Raw genomic sequence first — 18,808 nt, 5'->3', positions numbered from 1 at the left:
GTCTTGGCGACATTTCAGCGAAGTCTCATTCGTCATCTTCAGGCTGGTGTTATCAGCTTCGTGCTTCCAGGAGCAATGTGTGATCGCAGCTGTTTTGCGATCACACATTGCTCCTAGAAGCACGAACCTGATAACACCAGCCTGAAGATGACGAATGAGACTTCGTTGAAACGTCGCCAAGACACTTCCAATTTTACGCGGGAGAAAACCCGAATAACCAAAGACCTACATACAAACACCTGTGAAAACTTCAGAAAACATATATACACACATATATGTATATATCCTTTTTTTCATGTTACCTTGCACTGTAAGGAATACAGACGCCCTGGTGAAACCGCCTTCATTAGAAGCCACACAGTTGTACTCTCCAGCATCTGAGATTTTGACTGTTTTGATTTCAAGAGAGAGATTGCTCATCATTCGCATCCTCAAGGGTTCCAGGAGTTTCACATTCCTGTTATCTCTGTGCCAGGTGAGATTGTAACGCACTGTACTCATAGTTAAGCATGTAAGAATGGCTCTGTCACCAGGAGGGACAGTAACATTGTTAGGAACCTGTATGACGGGTGGGGGTTCTGTGCAGGAAAACAAGAAAAACAATATGCATAAGAGCACATGCATAAGAGCACCAGCATGCCTACTGTCCCTATCCTAATGTTTCCTTTAATTGTATTCATTTTATGTATTCAATTCATGCTTATACTTAAGCATAAATTATACTTATACTTAAATATATATATTATTTAATATGTATTCGACTAAATAAATAAATAAATATTTGCTCAAAAAATTAACAAAAGAGAAGGTGAATTCTCAATTAATTAAGCAAGAGTTCCTTCTTGTTTAAGTCCCAAACTTGCTTTTTTCAAGAGGCAACTGGACTTTCTGGGTTTTCTTTGAAGACATTTCGTTTCTCATCCAAGAAGCTTCTTCAGCTCTGACTCCAGTTGCCTCTTGAAAAAAAGCACCTTTGGGACAACCATGACCTGGATGACTGAGAATCGCCATAGACTCTTCTTTGAGTATCTCACCATTTGTGCACTCTTTGCTACTTCTCCTTCCCACTTGCCTCCTTGCTATTACTCCATGTCATCTCATCTGCTGTTACCTAACTACAGAACCATGTCTAACTCTTCCGCTGCTGGATCCTCTTTCTCATCTCAAAACTTTTCTTGTCTACTCACCTGACAGCCTATCAGTAATTATACCTTTTCTAACATGGAAGAAGGCATCTACTTTTCCTCTTCCTCCACCATTAGAGTTTCACATTAGGTGTTATTTTAAAGGAAAGAGTTCCTGAAAATATTAAATGTAACCTCATGTAATATTCCCAGGAACTCTTTCCTTAAAAAAAAAAAAAAAACACCCTGGTGGAGGAAGAGGAAGAGGACATGGCTTCTTCCATGTAGCTGAATTAATCAAATGATGCCTTGGGAAACATGTAACTATTGAGAGCGCCAGAGAAGCAAGAACCTGTTCTAGGGGCCACAAGAATGCACAAAAGCAGTTTCTGATTGGTTCAACTCCTACAATTTATATTCCTAGAATCTTTTTTTCCCTCTCTTTTAAAACAGGGGTCTCCAACCTCAGCAACTTTAAGACTTGTGGGCTTCAACTCCCAGAGCTTTGCTGGCTGAGGAACTCTGGGAGTTGAAGTCCACAAGTCTTAAAGTTGCCAAAGTTGGAGAACCGTGTTTTAAAATATCATGTTTTTAAAAATATTTTAAAAATAAAAAAATACCCTCTCTTGAGCAATAAAATCCGTTACTAAATTTTCAATATCAAAGTTTTATAGGACCGGGATATCTTTGGGACCGCCTTCTGTTACCACATGCCTCCCACCGGCCGGTACGCTCCCATAGAGAGGGTCTTCTCAGGGTGCCGTCAGCCAAACAGTGTAGGCTGGCGACCCCCAGGGGGAGAGCCTTCTCTGTAGGCACACCTACCCTCTGGAACGAGCTTCCCCCAGGACTTCGACAACTTCCTGACCTCCGGACCTTTCACCGCGAGCTGAAGACATATCTATTCTTTCGAGCAGGACTGGCTTAAATAGGGTTTTTAAATATGGATTTTATTGGGGTTTATTTTTTATATTTTGTACGGTATTTTAAATTTAGGCTATTTTGAATAAGTTTTTAAAACAAACTTTTCAAGAATAAATTCACAAGTTGAGGACTATTTTTATCATGTTGATATGGTCCTGGTTGTGATCCATATGGGATCTAAATTATACTTATACTTAAATATATATATTATTTAATATGTATTCGACTAAATAAATAAATATTTAAATTTTCTTAGGATTGTTGGGCATGTTTGGTTTTTTTAAAACAAACTTTTCAAGAATAAATTCACAAGTTGAGGACTATTTTTATCATGTTGATATGGTCCTGGTTGTGATCCATATGGGATCTAAATTATACTTATACTTAAGCATAAATTATACTTATACTTAAGCATAAATTATACTTATACTTAAATATATATATTATTTAATATGTATTCGACTAAATAAATAAATATTTAAATTTTCTTAGAAAATTCTATTACTCTTTCTCCTGCTTTGCTTTGTAGACTGAGTTTCCAATTATTCCTGGTGCTGTTCTAATTTTACTATACAAACATACAACATACATACACACACACACTTTTATCACAAGTTGAGGACTATTTTTATCATGTTGATATGGTCCTGGTTGTGATCCATATGGGATCTAAATTATACTTATACTTAAGCATAAATTATACTTATACTTAAGCATAAATTATACTTATACTTAAGCATAAATTATACTTATACTTAAGCATAAATTATACTTGTAGCTTGATTTTTATATATATTCAAGTTTAAATTGTAGCAAGGAACTACATTTACCATCAATGTTAATGCTAATATTTAAATTTTCTTAGGATTGTTGGGCATGTTTGGTTTTTTTAAAACAAACTTTTCAAGAATAAATTCACAAGTTGAGGACTATTTTTATCATGTTGATATGGTCCTGGTTGTGATCCATATGGGATCTAAATTATACTTATACTTAAATATATATATTATTTAATATGTATTCGACTAAATAAATAAATATTTAAATTTTCTTAGGATTGTTGGGCATGTTTGGTTTTTTTAAAACAAACTTTTCAAGAATAAATTCACAAGTTGAGGACTATTTTTATCATGTTGATATGGTCCTGGTTGTGATCCATATGGGATCTAAATTATACTTATACTTAAGCATAAATTATACTTATACTTAAGCATAAATTATACTTATACTTAAATATATATATTATTTAATATGTATTCGACTAAATAAATAAATATATATGAAGTATATGAAATAGATTGAACATGCTAAACATAGGAACTAACCGATTGCAGGCTATTTTTGAAATTTGATGAAGGTTTACAGTAGAGTAATCCAAGAGTTATACAGAGTTTTGGGATTATAGGTTATCTACCTCTGAGGACAATTTATTTATGGTTATATAAATGATCACTCCAAATGAGACATTAAAAAATTGTGCAAAATCCAGATGCTTTAAGAATTTGTTCTTTGCAAATCTCAAAACAAACTGATTTGATCCATACCTCCTATCTTCTCTACACTGAACTAAGAAATGATTTCTTAATCTGGCATCATCATTATAAATAGTAGTAGTATTATTGCTGCCATTAGATTTATTATAACCAGCCACTCCAGCCAACTCTAGATGCTTACAAAATATAGTTTAATTAAATCAATTAAAAATATAGAATAGTCACTGGTTATGCCACTTTCCCACATAAACATCTTAATTTACATGACAAAACATCAAAGACATATTTATAGTAGGCCTCAGAAGTTCAAATAAAAATGCATTATAATTTGACTTGTTTTATAACATTACACCACCATAAATATATGTGAGAAGCAATAGTAAATGGTGCTAACCTGATACATCAAAAAATGTTTCTGCTTGTCCTGTACCCGCAGTACTGCTAGCGATACATTCATAATAGCCCTCATCCAAAAGAGATACTTTGGCAATCTCCCAACTTACAATAGCAGATTCTCTGCAACACAATAACAGCAAGAAAATATTCAGAAACACAGAAAATTTATATAATCTTGGCTATAGAACCCTGTGTGCAAAATCTGCATTGCTTCCCTACCATCTCCATAATTCATACCAAAAACAGGAAACTGGAACTGGAACAGAAGAAGAAAATTGAGTGCAAGACACTTGTTGTTCAACCAGATTTAGGCAAAAGGAGTTTCTACTATTTCTATGTAGCTTGGACTATCCAGCAATTTCATATATTCCTTAGCCCTATCTTCTTTCACACTTAAACTAGCTCTACTGGACTGACCATTCATAGTCCTCAATTGTGTAACTAAAAAAGTTTCCAATTAAAGATTAAAAACAAATTGCAACGCAGCAGGGTTATGTCACTGAAAACACAGAACATTATGAATACAATGTAGCTTTGTGTTTTTAAAAGCATATAGTACATGCTCTAATTATTATTTTAATGAATTGTACCATCTTTCCCATATGAAAATGTTTCCCCAAAATTTAGATTGATGAATGCTAAAAAAAAAAAAAACCTGCTTCAAAATGCATTCCTCATAAATGTTGAATGTATCAATATATCAGAAGTAAGGTAAAGGTAAAGGTTCCCCTCGCACATACGTGCTAGTCATTGCCAACTCTAGGGGGCGGTGCTCATCTCCGTTTCAAAGCCAAAGAGCCAGCGCTGTCCGAAGACGTCTCCGTGGTCATGTGACCGGCGTGACTCAACACCAAAGGCGCATGGAACGCTGTTACCTTCCCACCAAGGTGGTCCCTATTTTTTCTACTTGCATTTTTACGTGCTTTTGAAACTGCTAGGTTGACAGAAGCTTGGACAAGTAACGGGAGCTCACCCCATTACATGGTAACACTAGGGATTTGAACCGCTGAGCTGCCGACCTTTCAATCGACAAGCTCAATGTCCTAGCCCCCGACCCACTGCGTCCCCATATCAGAAGTGTTGCTTTTAAAAAAAAAATCAAGCAATTGGTCTTTTCCTGATTTGCAGACTGAAGAAATAAATCTAATGAAGTATTTTCCAGATCTCACATCATTTTTTTCTCCAATTTGATATTTGCCAGATATGTTTAACTTCAATTCCCATAATCCAAAATGTCATGGCAGTTGGAGAACTGAATTCCAGTGTATCTGGAAGGTATAAGATTGGAAAAGACTGTCTTATATAAGATGGGTGTCAAACTCGCCGTGTCACGTTGCTGTCACATGATGTTTCATGATGTTTTTCCCATTCACTGGTGTGGGTGTGGTCCGCATGTGACACATCTGGTGCAACAGTTTGACACCCCTGTTATATATTGTTCTATGATTGGGCCTGATTCACTGAAAATAATAAAAGTGTGAAGAAACTATTATGATCAGACTATTAAAATATTATCTCTGCCTTCATTTAATCAGGAAAAACTGGCATAATATAGAACTTGAATTGTTTTTAAAATTATTTATTGATTTATTAAGAATTTTTTTAAATTTAATGTATTCAATTAACTATTAAATATTTTAAATATTAAAAAAACAATATTTTTAATTCATTCAAAAGTACAGATTTTTGGGGCAGCAACAGAACAACCAGGTAAATCTCATTATTTCAGACTGAACTCTCAGTCAGGCAATCTTATTATTTAATGTAATCAACATGTAACAAGATATAAAAATAATCAAAAGAAAAAAACCCAAGCAATTGAATCACTGGAGTTTAAAAGCATTACACACCCAAGGAAGTATGTCTCTAGAATGACTTAATGCAGTTTCATAAAAAGATTGTGTAATAAATTGGCAGCAATTTATATAGTTGGATTACAACAGCTATATTGTTAATTGATTAATTAAACAAATAGCCATAATGGAAATTAATCACACTATTGCTTATTTTGGAAGTACACAGGAAATCCCTCTAACTGTTTCTGCTTCCTTTTTTATGTTTTAGTATTATGAAAGGCAGTTAAAAGATTCTTTGCTTAGACAAAGGGTCTTAAAGAATAATTATTGCTATTGTTTTGGAACATATAATGCCTACCAAAAATGTAAGCTGAATCCAAATTGAAATCAGAGTGTTAAATTAGTTATGACTTAATCCCATTAAGTATGATTGACTTAGTCCAGATTGGAACATAATATAATTAGATCACTGTTTTCAAAATACCTAAGAAATCTTTTCCATACTTATTTTGGGAGTACCCTGAGTACAGAGGATAGAGAATAGAGAATGAGGTTCTGAGAACTGTTATAAGCTATCCATACAATCTGTGTGCATTCCAATGCAAAACCTAACTTCCATGCTGTTGTATTCTAAGGAGAGAGAGGGGGGAGTAATGGTTAATGGTCATTTCAGGTCACCCATTATTAGCAGAGTCTGATGACTATCACAGAGAGCAGAATTCAGATACTGTTGAGTGGATAGCAAACTGAATAATTTGTCAATACTTAATTTTTACTATGTGGAAAAGAAAGAGTTGGCTCTAGGATTTTATTCATCCTGAACTAAAGCACACAGGCCATTACTTATTTATTTTATTTATTTATTTATTTTGTCACAACATCATACAAAAAGATTATATAGTATATACACATATAAACATATATAGGAAGAAGAAAAGAAAAACAATAGGACAGGAACGGTAGGCACGTTTGTGCGCTTATGCACGCCCCTTATGGTCCTCTTAGGAATGGGGTGAGGTCAATAGTAGAAAGTTTTTGGTTAAAGCTATTAGGATTATGGGAAGAGACCACAGAGTCAGGTAAAGTATTCCAAGCACTGATGATTCTGTTGCAGAAGTCATATTTTCTGCAATCTAGATTAAAGCGGTTTACATTAAGTTTAAATCTATTGGTTGCCCTTGTATTATTGCAATTAAAGCTGAAGTAGTCTTTGACAGGAAGGACATTACAATAGATGATTCTGTGAGTTAAACTTAGGTCTTGTCGAAGGCGACGGAGTTCCAAGTTTTCTAAGCCTAGGATTTCAAGTCTGGTGGGATAAGGTATTTTGTTGTTTTCAGAGGAATGGAGAACTCTTCTTGTAAAATATTTCTGGACACGTTCAATTGTATTGATGTCAGAGATGTGGTGAGGGTTCCAAACAGGTGAGCTGTATTCTAGAATTGGTCTAGCAAATGTTTTATATGCTCTGGTTAGTAGTGTGGTGTTTTGGAAAAGAAGCTACAAAATTAGGTTTACAACTCTTAGAGCTTTTTGCTATGTAGTTGCAGTGGGCTTTGGCACTTAGATCATTTGACATGAAAACTCCAAGGTCTTTAACGGGATGGGGTCGTCTGTAAGGTAATGTCCATCTAGTATGTACTTAGTTTTAGAGTTCTTTTTCCTATATGTAAGACTGAGCATTTGCTGGTTGAAATTTGAGCTGCCAATTTTAGACCAAGCGGTTAGATGGTCAAGGTCGTTTTGAATGATAGAAGTGTTGTCTGTGGTGTTAAATAGTTTGACATCGTCAGCAAAGAGAACACAATTACTTGAGATATGGTCACAAAGATCATTAATGTATAGAATAAAGAGTGTTGGTCCAAGGACGCTGCCTTGAGGAACGCCACTCTTGACAGGAACAGGATTTGATAAAGCATTGCCAATTTTGACCACTTGTTGTCTGTTAGACAGAAAAGCAGATATCCATTTGTGGAGGGGTCCTGAGATGCCATAGGATGTTAGTTTAAGGAGAAGTTTATCGTGTACTACTGAGTCAAAAGCTTTGCAGAAGTCTATGTAGATTGCATCTATTGATTTGCCTTGATCTAGATTTGAAGTCCATATGTTTTTGCAGTGGAGAAGTTGTAAGTTACATGATAACTTTTTCCTGAAACCAAATTGTTTGTTGGAGAGTAGGTTGTTAGTTTCTAAGTGTGAGGTAATGGATTGGTTGATGATAGATTCCATGACTTTGCAGGTGACGAGCAAAGGGATATCGGTTTGTAGTTTTCGACTAAGCTGGCGTCTCCTTTGTTGAAGATGGGGATGACTCTGGCTAGTGAGCAAGGTTTGGGAAGAGAACTGATAGTGAAAGCTTTATCAAAGATAATACATAGGGGTTCAGCTATATTAATGGAAAGTTTTTAAGAAATATGCACATAGACCATCAGGTCCAATAGAAAGCGATGGTTTTAAGTTGTGAAGAGCTTTACCAACGTTGTCTTCTGTGAAATCTATATGAGTTAAATCATCATAGTCATTGCTGGTTCGTTTGTGGAATGTTGGATATGTGTTATCGGAGTTAACAAAAACTGAGCCAAAGAAAATGTTGAAGAGGTTTGCTTTGACTGTTTCGTCATTGCATTCTTTGTTGTTAGAATCTTTTAGTGGTGGGATGGATCTTGAATCTTTAAGTTTACTGTTGACAAAATTATAAAAGGCACGATTGGAATTTGTGCGTAGAAGGTTTTCTTCTTGCTTGGTGTGGTAATTTGTGCATTCAGTTTTTATTTGGTTGCATATGTTTCTGTAGCGGTTTCTGAAGTTTGTAACATAGCCTTTTTTGTTTCTTTTCCAGAGGGATTTTTTTTTTGATTGAAGCTTTTTTATTGATATGGGTAGTTTGTTTTTCTTGGACATGGTAGTCATTCGTGGTACATATAATTTAATGACTCTATTGATTTCAAGTAGGAAGACTCTATAGAGGTCATCAGCGGTTATGCAGGTTGCAAACAGATTTTGCCAGTTCAGAAATGAAAGATCGTTGTTTATAAGGTCGTAATTGGCTTTCTTGAAGTTGTAGTTGGGAGTTCTGGTGTTATGACGATTTAAGTATGGACGTATATTGAGATAAAGATACTTCATATCTTTGTTTTGATATGATGGATAGTTGGGCTTTTGCTAGTCTACCTGATAAACAGAATGATTTCGGCCAGCCTTAGGCTGCAAACGAAGCCAATCCAAACTTATTCTTTTTCAAAAGTACCCTTTGTAGGAATTTAGCACCCACCCCCCTCCTAGAGGAATGGGATATTTTGGAAAATATTTGAAAAGGCAGAATATATTTCCCTGGATGAGAAATGGAGAAACATGTTTTAAAGACAAAGCAGCTTCCTGACTCCCCCGCACCTTTGTCAATGGGTCAGAGGTAGAAACTCAATCCCCCCACCTTTGTTAATGGACCATCATTTGCAACACAATAGAACAGAAACTCACCACATGGCACCTGGGAAGATTACATCAGCCAGCAAGGCTAGCTAAGACTCCCACCCCCTGGGAGTCTGACAACCAATCAGGATACTCTTCCTGTGCTCCAGAAAGTTCAAAGCTCAGAAAAAGCATAAAGCCAGGGAGCACACAGGATCTCTACCCTTTTCTGTTCAGGATCTCAAGCCATGTGATCCTGACCACCATTAAACCATCTTTCCAAGCAGTCTCCATGTTTCCAGTGTCTTTGTCCCCACTTGGAACTGAACCCAGATGGATATTTCTTCCAACACCTTCAATAATCCTCCTGAAAAACTTTCAACATTCCTACTCTGATTATTTTCAGCAAAGAGGTATACTACAAAATTCTACAAAATTCTCAGAAGTACATAGAACACTGAAAAAGCCCCTCCTTTTGCTAAATTAGCTTTACAGCAATATATAAGAATTTATGGATTTAAATCATGTTTACATGTTTTGCTAGTTACATCAATCTTACTGTATTAATTAGGCTATAATAATATATGTCAAAAATATTTATTAAATATATCTGTACTATATTACTCTGAGAATGAGTAATTCTCATTTTCTAATACCTTAAAATTCTCTATTGCCTTAAAAACATATTTTCTTCCTGCATGCTCTTCATTATTCACATTATTCCTAGTCCAGCTATCCTTCACAATAAGAGCACCAAAGTTTCACCCTAATTTTACCCTTGCATAATGAAGGCAACTTTGTCTTCTATTACCTCTTCAATTAAATTTACGAAAAATTACTTACTTAGAAAACTGATCCATTCCCAGTTTAATTCCATTTCTTCTGAAGTGAACAGTAAAAGGTATGAGGCTGGCTATGTGACAAGAAATATGACTTGGCTGCAAATAATATCCTGGGGTTTTCTTGGGCATGCTGACTTTTGGGGCATCTAGTGAAAAAAATGTCAAAATGGTTATTTTTATAAAGGCTTGCCTCGTAAATGTATTTAATATACATATACATACATAGTCTATATCTATATTTCTGTCTGTCTTTCTATCATCTATTATTCATCTATCTATGTCTGTCCATCTTTATATTATCTATCTTTCTATCTATCTATCTATCTATCTATCTATCTATCTATCTATCTATCTATCTAATCTAATCTATCTATCATCTATCTATCATCTATCTATCTTCCTATAAAACTAAAGATTAAGATAAATGCAAATGCAACTAAAGAACCCCAAATCAGATATGACTTAAAATAGTTACCAGGAATAATATTGGAAAATAAAACACTTGAAACTCTCTGAAAGAGGTAATCTTCTTTGTCGTAGCCAGTTATTTTAAGGAAGAAGGCTTCATTTGGTGGAATAAATTCAGAGATATTCCAGATTCCATAAGGATTCCTTTCAGGAAAAGGTTTTACAGGAACAGTCTTGAGTGGGTCTCCAGAAATACTTAGCAGTTCTAAACGATCTACTCTAGCTGGAAGATGGATTCCTGTAGTATTGAGCAGAATGAAGGTAGGTATCCCTGTGGACCAAAAGCAAATTAAAAATTACATCAATCATTCTTTTTCTCATTTTTCTTAGGCATCATCATCGTCTGTTTTGTCCCTGGAAGAACTTGGTATATTTTAGTTGCTCTAAAACAGAGTGGGAAATCTGGAATTTCTGTCCTACATTTCTATTTTGCCTCACAAAATAGAATGCTATTCCGAATGTTAGTGGCTGCTAAAAATCAACCACAATATATTCTGGTTTTTTGGAGACAGGAAAGACACCAAAAAAACCAGAATAGGCTTAAATGCAGTTAAACAAAAGAAAGAATATTCTTAACCAACCATCTAAAATTTCAATAGGTAAGTACAAGCCGGTCAAGCTGCATGTAACAATATTGTCCACTTTGCATTACAAGTCCATCCTTTTAAAGTCCTTATTCCCCCAACACCAAAACATTGATTTTCAGCACTGGAAGTTGACCATTTAGTAGAGAAAATAAAAGATAAATAAAAAGACAGCCATATGGCAAAACATAGCTCTCTTGATTTGGGAAGAAACATGTCCATGCAGTCAACAAAAGTTGACCTTAACTCAGATAGGACTTTACTTTTATATTTCATGAAATACCTTAACTTTCATTCCTATAGTTGAGGGAACTTTGAGAAGTAGTACTGATTTCTCTATGAAAAGTCTGTCTGTCTGTCTGTCTATTATATCTGGGTATCCTTTATTTTGCATTCATTTATTATAAAAAAATCTAATTTTCCATTTGTTTGGCTAATTTTTATAGCATTAATAGCATGCTGGGAAATATCATTCCATTATCAGAAGAACATAACTCAGTGTAACTTCAAGGTCTTAGAAAAGACATACTGAAGTCAACCTTTGAATTCTAAACCCACAGTAGTCAGATGGACTGAGTTCTAATAAGCATTATTAGAACTATTCACCATTAGTTACAACCAAAGGAAATAGATAATAGTCATAGATATTTTAAAGCAGAAAAATAATCTATAGCCATTTACAAGATCAAGCCAAGATTGTTCTCAAAATTGAAACTATTCCATTGCAGAAAATAAAACAAAACATTTATTAGCATTTCTATTTGTATGCTCTACTGAATAAGGACATTAGGCCTTTCAGTAATAACCTAAACAAACAACAGTTCTGTAAGGTAAATACCACTCAAATGCAAGCTAAAAATAGTAACTAACCTTGTACTGGTCTGGTAGAAGTCATTTTGAAATCTAGTGTAGGCTTCCTGGAAAATCCAGCTCTGAAGTCAATATTGCTAAGTCCAGTGATACGAATAGAGTGTCGTCCACTACTTGATGTCTACAAAAATATTGACGAAGCTATTCCAATGTCGTAGTATGAAGGTTTGTGTTCCACAAAATATTATTATAAGTTTAGTTTATAGTTCTAGCATGTAAGGAAATTCCACTGAAACAATGTACTTTCTTTTTCTTGAGCATCCTGTATTCACTTATTTACCAGCAGTTCACTGCCAACACATAGCATATTTAAATCTTAGGACAACTGTAAACCTAGCTGTTAAGGGAGCATTGGTAGGGGAGCTCCTACAGTAGTGGCCAAAATTGTGGAAACCTTTTGAGAAAAGTTTATTTTTGAAGTTTGATGGCTAATAATACCAGCTTTTTTTTTAGTAGTACCATAAAATTATATATCAATAGAAAGATAATATAATAATAACAGAGTTGGAAAGGACCTTGGAGGTCTACTAGTCCACCCCCCTGCCCAGGCAGGAAACCCTACACCATTTCAGACAAGTGGTTATCTATTTAAGAAATTTTCTTAAAAATTTCCAGTGTTGGAGCATTCACAACTTCAGGCAAGTTGTTCCACTTATTGATTGTTCTAACTGTCAGGAAATTTCTCCTTAGTTCTAAATTGCTTCTCTCCTTGATTAGTTTCCACCCATTGCTTCTTGTTCTACCGTCAGGTGCTTTGGAGAATAGTTTGACTCCCTCTTTTTTGTGGCAACCCCTGAGATATTGGAACACTGCTATCATGTCTCCCCTAGATAATTTAATCAAGAATGTAATGCAACAAGTTTGTTCAATTATCTGTATTCTATGAAAAGTTATAGCCAAATAACCAGAAAAATGAAGCATAACTTGCTTAGGTTTTATCAGGTAGTTTTCCTTCATCTGATTGTAGCCAACCAGCATGAGTGTTGAGAGAGCCAATCAGGTGTCATCTTGTTTTGGCAATGAGCCAATCAGATCGCAGTAGGATTCAGTTATTGATGTCATGTATTATAGCTGAGAGGAAGACATTTGTCAGTGTGTTATGTGATAGCTATCAAGTTGGTTGGGGTTTTTTTTCTTTCATTTAGTGAGCTTGTAAAACATAATAAAATTAAAGTAATGGTGCAAAGAGTTGACTGGTCACCCAGAAAGCAATGTAAAATAGTATAATTAAGTGAACAAGGCTACAGTTATAAAGAAATTAGAAGAAAAATTGGTGGAAACTTAACCAAAGTGGCATTTCTAAGTTTTTGAAGAGGTATAAGAAGACTCAGCCACTACTCTGACATCAATACAATTGAACGTGTCCAGAAATATTTTACAAGAAGAGTTCTCCATTCCTCTGTAAACAACAAAATACCTTATCCCACTAGACTTTAAATTCTGGGCTTGGAAAACTTGGAAAACTTATTTTTAAGCCTTTACCAGACACTTATTTTTCTATTGTGGATATAGTCATTTTTCATCCATCTTTTCATTCATTTTATTTTTGGTGCTCTTTTATTTTGATGCAATCTAAGCCTCAATCCACATGATGACCCAGCTACTAACACAGATTAGAAGTGACCTCAAATGAAGGAAAAGAATCACTGCTAAAAACAGAAACTGAAAGCAAATAAATAGTTAACATACAGTTCAAATTACTAAAATGAATGGAGAATCTACAAACCCCAATATAGTCTTGACAAGCAGAGGGGAAAAAATAAATCATATCAAATCTGAAAATATACATAGATTCACAGCTACCAAATCTATTTGTCTAACAAAAGTGTTATATAGCAAAAATAATAAAAGAAAGATGTTTTCCATAAAATTAATGTTTAGACAATCCAGTCAGACAAATCTGTCTGTCTTCATTGGAAAGGCTGCTATTTATTTCTGTTACTTAACCTTTTGCCTTTGTAAAATCATCACACCAAGGGTTTTTTTGGCAAAGGCAAGTCCCAGTCAAGATCAATGGATTAGCAAAAATGATTTCTTTCTTTTTGGACTGCCAAAATAACTCCTGCTATCAAGTGATAATTAGCTGTTAAGTGTCAGCTGGGCAAATATGCCAGCAACTGATCTCTTTTACACACTATATTCACAGACAATTTATAACAGGATTAAAGTACTTAAGCAACGTTCTTTTTTTAAATCAGGGCATTCCATTTAATTACCATCAAACCAAAAGGAAAATAACGTTGTATTTAATAGTGAAAACGGTTCAGGGTGAAGAAATTGAATGCTTGTTTCTTCGTGGCCAAGGGAACTGTTGAAATTGTCATTCTCAAATTCTAAGCCAGCTGCCAGTTTTGAGAAGGGATATCATTCTGGCGACTGCAAATTGCAAATTGTTCACCAAGGCCAACTAGAATCTTTAGGCTAGTAATCCTGACAAACAGATCATGCAAAGCCATAATGGGCAGATACATGTAACAGATCAAGCCAAAACTAAACAAGCCACAGTATGGCTTTGTAATATTTGTGAATCAATCCACAGACACAGTTCAATTATCTTGGCAAATCTGATTTACTACCTCAAATTTTAGTTGTCAACCTTGTAACAGGAAAACCAAATTAATTTGGTAATCTAATTCACAGGGATGAAGGTTAATCCTTTCATAAACAGCAGATTACCACACTCTTCCCGTGGACAATTCTACTCCCTCCCACCTTTTGGTCCCAAGCAAGTAACTGCCAATCACTTTCCTTCTTGGATGGTGAGATGCCTTCTAAATAGAAGTATATGTAACAGAATAACAGAGGTCTTCTAATCCAACCCCTACTCAAACAGGAAACCCTACACCATTTCAGAAAAATGGTTGTCCAATCTCTTCTTAAAAACTTCCAGTTAGAGGGTCCACAATTTCTATAGGCAAGTCATTCCACTGGTTAATTGTTCTAACTGACAGGAAATTTCTCCTTAGTTTTAGGTTAGTTCTCTCTTAATTATTTCCCATCCATTGCTTCTTGTCATGCCTTCAGGTGCTTTGTTTGGAAAATTGGTTGACCCAGTGGTTAAATCTGAACTGGTTTGCTACTGGTTCACTGGCTACGCAGGCAAGCCATGCACCAAGCGCCAAAAAGAGGCTTGGGAAGGTAAGTAGAACAGCAAGGGGGGGGAGGTTGTGGCATGCGATCTTGGGAATCTTTTTTTAACTTTTTAAAAGCATTTTTTACTACCAGTTTGGGCAAATAGGTAGTAAAAAATGCTTTAAAAAAGTAAAAAAACGGTTCCGACAATCACAGCTATGCCACGCGATCGTCAGAACCTCTCTTTTTTTTTACTTTTTTAAAGCATTTTTTATTACCTATTGCCCAAACATGCCACAGCTGTGATCTTGGGAACCTTTTTTAAAAATCTTTTTAAAGCATTTTTTTACTACCGGTTCGGGCAAATAGGTAGTAAAAAAATGCTTTAAAAAAGTAAAAAAAAGGGGTTCTGATGATCACAGCTATGTCGCGCGATCGTCCGAGCCTTTTTTTTTTACTTTTTTAAAGCATTTTTTTACTACCTATTCACCCAAACCAGTAGTAAAAAAATGCTTAAAAAGTAAAAAAAATAGTTCCAACGAGCAGCTAAGTGACAAACAATCGTCGGAACTTTTTTTTTACTTTTTAATGCATTTTTAATTACCGGTTCCAGAGAACTGAGTGACGTGTGATCATCAGAACTTTTTTTTTTTTACTTTTTAAGCATTTTTTACTACCGGTTCCAGAGAACCGGTAGTAAAAAAGTGCTTAAAAAGTTTTTTTAAAAAAGTTCCAATGATCAACCAAGCGATGTGCGATCATCAGCACTTTTTTTTTACTACCGCTTTGGGTGAACTGGTAGCATTTCACCCCTGGGTTGACCCCCTTTTCTCTATGGAAAAACCTTGAGACTCTTGAGAATCCATTGGAAGTCCATCCTAAAGGAAATCAACCCTGACTGTTCTTTAGAAGGACAGATACTAAAGCTGAAAATCAGATACTTTGGTCACCAAATGAGAAGAAAGAACTCATTGGAAAACACCTTGATGTTGAGAAAAACTGAATGCAAAAGGAGTACGAGACAGCAGAGGGTGATATGGTTAGAGGGCCATTGATGTAATGAACATGAATTTGAGCAAACTCCAAAGACAGTGGAGGACAGCGGCCTCTGGCATGCTATGGTTCATGTGGTTGCAAAGACTACAACACAACTTAGCAACTGAACAACAACAATAGTCCACTAACTCATTTACCTCCCAATGAGTGACTATGTTTTTTCAGGGGTGTTTCCCATTTTGAGAGCAATGCATGTAGAGACGGGAAGGCATAGCTCAGCAATATTGCCGTTTATATATAATTACAGTGTACAAAAATTGGTTGGGAAGCCAAGTATTTTAACAGGAAAAGACAGCAGTGAAGTGTGGAATAAGTTTGTCATGCCTGCATTACACTTTTGGATTATCAACACCAACTACAATTATCCTCTGGAGGGGACTGTGCACTGACAGCAGCCCAAAGCTGAGAATATCTCATTTGCAAAACATACATTAGTGGTATGTTCAAAGCACATATTTTGGACATTTATTTCACTTCATTGGTTGGTGACAGACCACATGTATGTTTTATTTTGTCCAAAGAAACCAGAGGCATGGAATCAAGAAGAAATATAAAAAGTATGGAATCAAAATTCCCTCGTTTGCTTAAGATGAATATCTTAATCTTCTTGCCAAATGCATACATTAGACAATTAATTTGATTGCTTATTGTTTATGCTCTTGGAGTACCAAAAACAAGTAAACTGTGAAGTAGCCACCACTTTTCAGAGCCATAATATCTTGCTTTTAACCCTATCAGGCCATGAAAATCAAGATAAAATTGGAGTTTACTGAAGACACTTATCAAGATAGCTACCATTTGCAATAGAGCAAAGAATGGATTCAGATATCAATTCTGTAAAACCATCTATGTTTAGCCTTAAGCCTGAAAATACTACAAACAAATCTTTTACTTTCAGTAACAAGAATGATGGGAAATAAAGAAGCAAACAAACAAAACTTTTTGACATACGTTTTCTATAAAACTCCAGGTAGTGGAAAATAAACTGCAGCATTATTTCATTAAGGTTACCTGAATACTCCATGTTCCTGGTACTGGATCTTTTATATTCACTACTTTAGCAGAATTTTCAATATTTAGTAATTCATTCAAGCCAGATCCTTTCTTTACAAGTTTACCTACAGTGCAGGCAAAGAAGGAGTATTTTTATTAGTTATTTCAGTAATTCTCACATCTGGACTATGTTCTATACAACAGGAAATAATTTTGTCTTTCTGCAACTTTACCACAAACAGTGTTATGTTACAAACATATATATTCCATTTGAATCATGCATTCATTCATATATGGAATGAATTTAACTGGCATTAAGTTAAATTGCTATAATAAGGGTGTTCACAGAAAACAGTGGGTTTGTAGAGATTTCTCTATGGCTATGTCTGTATTTTAATCAAGTCAGTCAGTGCTGGATTGGATTAAAGTCTGCAAGCAGAAACAGATTTAAATTTAATCATGATAAATTAGTGGTATAATTAATGGGCTAATCCCAGGATAAGCAATTAGGAAAACAGCAATCCCCAAGTTTTTTTGGAACCAAGGACCAGTTTCATGGAAGACAATTTTTCCACAGACCAGGAGGAGAAATGTTTCAGTTTTGCTCACTCAACCATCATTCACCTCCAGTTATGCAGTCTGGTTCCTAACAGGCCGGGGGTTGATGATTGTTGTAGGAAAACCTTCTATGTTAGATAGATTTGTGATTCTTTGAAAAGGGAAATTTGTAAATTGGAGATAGTTCAGGTCTAATTTCTCACTGGATGATGAGTCTACTTTCAGCCCTGGTTGGTTTGCCTTCTGTAGCACTCACTTAACTGTCCCAGATTTACCACAGTCAGTGGTGAGATTCAGCCAGTTCACACCACTTTGGGAGAACCGGTTGTTAACCTTCTGAGCAGTTTGGCAAACTGGTTGTTGGAAGAAATCATTAAGGCAGAGAACTGGTTGTTAAAGTACTTGAATCACACCACTGACCATCGTGATCCATTTCTCAGTAATTTCATATCTAATTTCATATCTAAAAAGATCTTCATTGGGCTATCCTTGAAGATTTCACAAAGGCTTCAACTGGTGCAGAATGCTGGCTACTCTGTTACTGATGATGTTTGATTGCTGAATCATTACTGTCCTTACTTTTTTCATTAGCTACCTGTTTCCCTATTTTGAGATATATATGATAACATGTAAGGTCCCAAACAACTTGAAGTGCAGATACTTTTTGGAATATCTCTTCCACTATGTAACATTTCAGATATGTCTGTGTTTTACTAAAAGCTAACCTCTTTTTTCCATCATTTAGACTACCAGCAGTCATTCCTCAGTTATCCAAATATTTATAGGTAATGCAATTTGCTGAGGTTATTATTTGCCAGCAGATTGTCAAATGCAAGAAATGTGTACTCTATAGGGGCAATGAAAAAAAACCCTCAATGGGTATATAGTGTGGTATACTTTTACTGGTGTTAGCTTTGTTCATGGGTTGCGGCAAAAATGAATCTATTGCTGATGTTTTCATGCTAACCTAAATTCTGGAACTAAGTTGAAATATAAAAATAATTCCCTTGGTCAATATTTATATGAATTGAGTGGACAGTATAAATAACACTAAAATCAATTTTGTGATCTTCTCATGAAAAATGAGATAGCAAGTCACCAATCTTCTTCTGAGATTCCAATGTTACCTATCGTAGAAAACTCAAAGTGCCTAAAACATGTCTAAGTCATATTTAAACCATTGGGAATGCTTGCCTACCTTATCGTCATTTTTACTTTTGAATA

General features: G+C 35.2%; 1 protein-coding gene across 1 annotated transcript in view; it reads right to left on the bottom strand.

The window, feature by feature from the left end:
* The window catches only part of HMCN1 (hemicentin 1), a 292,886-nt gene that overhangs the window by 194,695 nt on the left and 79,383 nt on the right, over positions 1-18,808 (bottom strand). Inside the window, exons 6-11 of the mRNA XM_058177873.1 lie at positions 17,045-17,151; positions 11,906-12,026; positions 10,459-10,722; positions 9,985-10,129; positions 3,936-4,057; positions 303-578 (exon numbers count right to left, since the gene is read on the bottom strand). Coding sequence (XP_058033856.1) covers positions 303-578; positions 3,936-4,057; positions 9,985-10,129; positions 10,459-10,722; positions 11,906-12,026; positions 17,045-17,151 — 1,035 coding nt within the window. The remainder of the gene's footprint in view (positions 1-302; positions 579-3,935; positions 4,058-9,984; positions 10,130-10,458; positions 10,723-11,905; positions 12,027-17,044; positions 17,152-18,808) is intronic.

The sequence above is a fragment of the Ahaetulla prasina genome, chromosome 3, assembly GCF_028640845.1.
Source record: "Ahaetulla prasina isolate Xishuangbanna chromosome 3, ASM2864084v1, whole genome shotgun sequence".
NCBI classification, from domain to species: Eukaryota; Metazoa; Chordata; class Lepidosauria; order Squamata; family Colubridae; genus Ahaetulla; species Ahaetulla prasina.
This window is presented reverse-complemented; position numbering and strand designations above follow the sequence as displayed.